The following is a 6,393-nucleotide window of genomic DNA, read 5'->3' as shown; positions in this document are numbered from 1 at the left end:
GATTGTCTTTTAAATCGTCATCAGCAACCGTCGGTGAGCTGTCGTCGTCGTGTGGGAAATGCTCATCAGCAACGGCATCGCACCTCACCGAATCAAAGCCGCTCAACAAACGCCCGCCGGGCTTGTAGTAAAGGCACGGGCTTGGGGGCACGGTTTAGAATAAAGAATACGGGAGCTGTTGCTTCCGAAAGCGTGACGAAAATGCTGGGCCCCGACTTCTGATTGCCTGCACCGCTAGAACATTTTTCACCGTTTTGCCACGTGTTGGGAGTGTGTTTTTTTATTCCCGCCACAACTAAAACTCACTGGCTGTTCTTTGCTTAACGGGCATTAATTTGTTCTAGATTGGATTTTTTTCCGGGCTAACCACAATTTTTAAATTTACACACACAAACACTTGAGTGACAGAAAGAGTTTTCTCTAATCCTTATACTCCAACACAAGTGCTACACTCTATCTCTAGTTCTATAAAGCATTTGCATTGCGATTTCCACCCAAACCTCGAACCAATAAATCGATCATACGTTCGTAAGGAATTTTGTTTTCACTTTTCATTGACGTCCTTCACCATAGCGATACACCCGAATGATACCGGACCCCCGCGAGATGGGCTTCCAGCTGGAGGACGTAATTTATTCACACCCGTTCACGTTTTATTTCACTGCACAGCTGGTCAAGTGCTGGTACACTGTTGCACAACAACACCACACGGATCACCACTGCTGGACCGCAGTTCGAAACTGGGCTAGTAAGGGTAGGCGAAATTTCCACCGAAACTGTGGTGAGTCGCGAACCGTCGAAGGTTCGTCGCCGCTGCTAGCGCACAAGTTATTCGTTCGTTGTTTGCCACTGTGTTTGGCGCCGGGCGCTGGGACGGTTTTCTCGTTGTTTGCGGGAAAATTTTTAAGGCACGATCTTCACTCGCTCATCGCCGGCATACAACTGGTACGCTAGGTGGTGGCTTCGTGCCAAGAAAACCTCACTGGGGGCCGTAGATGATGAAGCGGGTGGTTTTGGGCCGTCCTGTAGCACGCGAGTGCTAATCGGTAGCTGTTGGTGGGATTCATTCGTAGTGCGGTTTTTTTCTCTCTCTATTTTTTTTTGCTGTTGCTATTGGAAAATGAAGGGCGGAAATGACGGTTGGATGAAACGATGAATGAGCCAGTGGAGCCAAAGGTGTGTGTTGTAGCGGCCAGGAATGCTTATGTTGAGGAATGTAACAACAAGCTTTAAACACTGTTGAACAAATTAAAACGTGTCTAAGGAAAATAATTTGGCTATAAAAAAAGCATTTTAAATATTTTGAATTGTTTACACATTAATAAAACTTAGTTAACTTAGTTAACTTAACTTAGTTAGAGAGGACAATTTAAAACAATAAAAATTAGTCCTATCATTTACACTTTTGTCCTTAACTATCTCAAAACAACTGGAGGATTTGATTAAAGTTATTCAAATTAAACACAAAAGCACGAGATTTGCTTCTACTAATTCAAAATGTCCTAACAAAGAACGAAGGATCTCATGAGATTTCATATCTTATATTGCATGAATGATTTCAGCACTTTTAAAATATTTTGACGTAATTTATCACATCCAAACAAACAGCAACGCTTACCTCACGGTATGAAGACCACTCTCCGCAGCTTCTTAAAGCAAAAGTTCCTTCACATGTGACAAAAAAAAACGCAACAAATGCTGATGATATCATTAGCTAACAGCATTTTTTTTCCTCTTCTTCTGATGAAACTGCATTATAATTTATGATAATAACTAAACACTGGCGCACGGGGTGTCATCAGTAGCGAATAAAAGGATAGACCAAAAAAAAAGAAATAAACAGTGTTGATCTACATTTTCACGCTCACATGAAAGTGGGCGGGCACCGAGCGACCTAGGGAGCAACACAAGAGAGAGAAAAACTTCATTGCCATCGTCACAATCACTTTTTTGTTAATGTTTATCAATCATTTCACCTCCTCACTATCTCTGGGCGCACTTCACAACCGGAGAACCGTCGATCGTGGCGTCCTTTTTTGTGCAATTTTCTCCCACCACCCATCGTTTCGCTTCCTGACGGTTCGATCTTCTGACGATTGCATTTTGGGGGGAGAGCGACACAAAATTCATCCTTCCGACCAGTTTTCCTTCGATGCAGTGTATAAATTTTCCAACGATCGCGCACACAACGACATTACAAAACACGTTGCGCGATTCCATTTTCTTCTCGTGTTGATAAAAAAAATAAAAAAAAAGCTGTGCTACCGTTCCGAACATGACATTGAAATGTACGCACCGATCACTAGTGTGTCTGGTGTGAAGGTGTGTGACCTACGGCTGTGTCACTGCTGGTGACCGCCTTCGACCGTACGTTGACAAATCGATAGTCACATCCATCACCCAATACGCATCACAAACCAGCGGCTGACCCCCACGCGAACGTGATATGGTGCAAGCTTTCAAATAAATCTTTCCTCCCTTGTTGGTTTTTTGCGTTAAGAAATTGTTTTCTTGCTTGCTGGAAAGACTCGAAGTTTATCAGCTCGTTGATGAATCAATTAGCGGCTGAGATGATTTTAAGATGTGTTCGCAGATTGGAGAATGGTTGGGTGGATTGGGTACAACAAAAAATAAAGATCCATCCGTCCATCCCCACAGTGGACGTTCGAGGTCGTTCTCAGGCACTTCTTGGCTTGGGCATGATCACCGATAGTCATAGCATAACGCGGCCGAACATAAGAACGCAAAAGCTAGAACCTTTACCCGATGGGGTATTGGCTTTATTTCGTTGGGTGCCTTTAACTTCCAAGGCGCCACAGTTTGCCCGATGGGGACTAATAATAACGCGCCGCGCAACAACAAAAAATAATTCTAAACCAAGAAATCATTCTATCTACCCTGCTGGATGCAATTTAACGCGAATCATCTGATCCAGCTACAGGTATGGTGAGAAAATTTCTAATCTGTAGCTTACCATCTTTCCACTCGGTACGTTTCACTCCTCTCGACCAAAAAACGAATCGAAATCGTTTGGTAGTAAAGCTTAAAGGCTTTAATGACGATCCGGCGAATCGATTGAAGAGGGTTTTTAGCAGAGATGTGACTTCTTATTATATTGCACCAGACACAGCGTAGTACAATGTTGTGATAAATGCAGCTGGAAACTATATCCGATAAGGTCGCTGACGTAGTTGGAAGCCAGGATGTACGGTTTGTTAAATCCACCTAGTTCAGAATGTCATTACTTTGTTCATGATTTTTCCTGAGGTTTATAGACGATAAGTGTCTAACATGGTTATGTTAAATATTTATTCTCATTCTTAGTTACCTAACTTTACAAAAGATCGAGATTTTTGTGTTGTTTTGTTGCTATTTAACTAAAATAGACCTTTAGACTCACAATGGACGAGAACTTTCCAAACATAAATTTAATGTGATTAGATTACCGCTGTATTTAGTAACTATCTCACTATGATGCAGTGATAAGATACAGTTACACATTCCAGTTTACCAGGTAATTCAATTTCCCCGAATTTTGGTTCACAAGATGATAAGGATATTATTGGGAACTCGTCGCCGATAGCGATGCCAGGTATCAGGCGTAACTGCCACGCTATTTTAGTTCATGTTCGATAACAATGGTATTTTAAGTTGGTACTTTTCCACACAACCAACGTGCAAATGATTCTCTTCGCCGACCAGAGAAAGGTAAACGGGAACCTTGAAATGGAACAAGTTCAACTCAAGCTGCCCGGAAGATTCTAGTCAAGAACACCCGATGAGTTGGAATTAGGGTTCCGCTTATTACCGACCACCCCATGCGGAGGTGGTGAACATGATGTGAGCCGGAAAATATTAATTATCACGTCCCTGACGTCGGCATAGTAGCAACGACTTATGTTGGAACGAAATGAAATCTTTTTTATTTTCAATTTCAACGCGCCGTCGGTTGATTTATCAGGATTTTTTTGTTTTGCTTCCAACATTGATTTCTATTTAATTGAACGATGAACATAAGTAAACGATTTTTCATGGGAATACACTACTGGTAGCACTAGGATTCGTATCGAGGTGGAAAATTGAGGACAACACAGAGTTAGTTTGTGCTGTCGTCTGTAAACAAACGTGACACGAAACATCGGCAGATGATCACGCACATTGTTTCATCTCGTCCATTGTAAGCGGGGATCGGCATACAGCACCGCGGACCAATTAAGTGGCTTCAATCTGGCCATTTAAATCCAAACGATGTATTCTTCAACGATGAAACCTTCACTTCCGCACCGGTGCGGGCTATCTTCACCCAGGCGAGGGTCATCGGTCGGTTGTAATTTTTGGGCGAATTCTTGCTGGTACGATCCAACACTGGAACCATCTTTTGCTGACGTTTGGAGGTTCCGTGTTTTGCTTACCTTGACACTGCATCATGTACGCCACCCAGTATCGAACAGATCAACGAAACGGTGAAGAACAGGAACAACACCAGAGCGGAACTGTTTCAAGGGAAACTGTGAGTAAGGCAGGCAGGGAAGGTTTTTTGGTGTATCGGGTAACCTAACTTACGGATTTGCATTTAGCAACCGAAGCCACAGCTGAAGGCAAAAGCGCGTGATGGTCACCCAAAGTAGCATCACCGTCTCGAGCACACATCCGGATAGTTTGATCGTACGCATTACGAATGGTTTCCATTGCTGCCAGATGCCGACATTTTCGGATGTTGAAGTATGTCTGGTAGCGTACGGGATCTGCTCCTTGCAGCTGTTTTCGAGCAGTGTCCTAAGATATTGAAGATGTGGGCAGCGTTCCGCAGCACAGGAGCAATTCATCGTTCTTTTTATCTTTGATAATTTCCAATAACAATAACTATAAACAAAACACTTGTAATTTGGGCTCGAAAGGCGTAAGAATCTGTTTATTCCTGTGTTGGATTCTGCACTATTCATTCATACCAAGGTTACTAAGACCTCACCTTATCCTCAAATGTATGATCACTATTTCTAAAGAGTTGCATAGCAACCACATACTCTTGGAGAACGTTTCCTTATTGCTTACTTAGCATACAATCGTTCTCCTTGCCAGTTTGGGGAAGTTTAGACCCAGTTGGAGATATCCACACGCAACACACGCAAATGAAGATGAACATGTTCGGGAAATGGTTATCGCCTTCATTTTAATTCACTTTGTTTTTATGTAAAGTATGCTGCTGGTGGTGTTATATTCTGTGTCAGGTTACTACTATTTATCAATCCGTCAGTTTCCGTTGGAATTACGTCCACACCTGCACCGTTAAACGTGGATATGAAGACGTTGACTAACGTCACTAAGAACACACCGGCCACTGAGAGATTGTTCATGTGTGAGGCCGCTTTCATTTCCGTCTTATCCTTCATGTTATACCTAAATCGTACATACAATTGATTCAGAAATAATTTCTCCACGAAAAGGTCTTTGATTGTGTACAAACCTATTTAAATATACCATGGATAGTCCAACAACGATCTGCATGACCAGGCTTACGGATATGAGGAGCAAGCTTGTCATGTAGTACGGATGTTTGGCTCCCAAATCTATCACATATCGGAGCTGGTTTGTGTTTGCTGATAGTAGAGCAATGTCCATCATGTTTTGGGCGAACGATTTCTTCTGCACAAAGCTGCTCAGCTCCGCGTGAAGCTGTGTAAAAATGAATGCGCACTATTAGAAGCAATATCCAATCACCTATGAATCTGAGGATAACGTGCTTACTTGTCTGTTGTTTGGATCCAGACTGTTACTGAACGCTATATCATGTGGGAAAACAAATCAATGAGACCCATATCCTTTCTATTAAACGGAAACCAGATCTTTAACTACTTACTACTGCTTTGTCGTTGCAATTCAAGTGGATTGTACGTTGGAGCGTAGTACGGTTTCTGGAAGAAAAATGTCCACCATCAGCAAAGCGTTTGCACGTTTCAACAACTACTGCTTGACATTACAGTTTCTTCGTAAAATTGTACACTGGTATATCCCACTTCATTTTTGGTACCTGGATGCCTGCTAGGAGGCTCATCCTGTTCTGTTACACTTTGAAAATCGTCCTCATTATCCTTGGTATACACGAACCCGATATGAGGCCTTGCTTTTTCCTTTTGGACACCTGTCTGCAGACCAACGAGTTCGGACATATTCAAAGTATGGGCTTCACACTATCACCCAAAGAACCCTGGAAAGATACTGAGCCACACACGAACTAGTCCACCTTACAGACTACAAGGAAGTTATATGTTTGTGTCGATGTGCGTTATGATAAATGAAGTAATTGATACGAGTTACTTCGTTTACCTGCTTTGGAACATTTGCAAAGTAGTGAGACAAAGATAACTGTTTCTTGTATTCTTCTTCTCTGGTGTT

At 42.4% G+C, this 6,393-nt stretch overlaps 1 protein-coding gene across 1 annotated transcript; it reads right to left on the bottom strand.

Annotated features, from left to right (window-relative positions):
- Positions 1-5,144: 5,144 nt before the first annotated feature.
- On the bottom strand, positions 5,145-6,167 carry LOC125772109 (ninjurin-B-like). Its single transcript, XM_049443471.1, has 5 exons — positions 6,029-6,167; positions 5,858-5,932; positions 5,746-5,780; positions 5,465-5,673; positions 5,145-5,397 (listed from the first exon to the last, which is right to left on the bottom strand). Exons 1-5 carry the CDS (start codon positions 6,165-6,167, stop codon positions 5,187-5,189), a joined length of 669 nt encoding a protein of 222 aa, XP_049299428.1. The 3' UTR covers positions 5,145-5,186.
- Positions 6,168-6,393: the final 226 nt, after the last annotated feature.

This window comes from Anopheles funestus, chromosome 3RL, assembly GCF_943734845.2.
Source record: "Anopheles funestus chromosome 3RL, idAnoFuneDA-416_04, whole genome shotgun sequence".
Taxonomy (NCBI): domain Eukaryota; kingdom Metazoa; phylum Arthropoda; class Insecta; order Diptera; family Culicidae; genus Anopheles; species Anopheles funestus.
This window is presented reverse-complemented; position numbering and strand designations above follow the sequence as displayed.

Bases quoted from the DNA above. Each gene is read 5' to 3' on its own strand.
- LOC125772109 (XM_049443471.1), bottom strand. From the start codon at position 6,167: ATGTCCGAACTCGTTGGTCTGCAGACAGGTGTCCAAAAGGAAAAAGCA. The intron at 5,674-5,745 runs GTAAGCACGTTA...ATTTTTACACAG, and splicing joins TGGATCCAAACAACAGACAA to CTTCACGCGGAGCTGAGCAG. The intron at 5,398-5,464 runs GTTTGTACACAA...TGTACGATTTAG, and splicing joins TCCATGGTATATTTAAATAG to GTATAACATGAAGGATAAGA.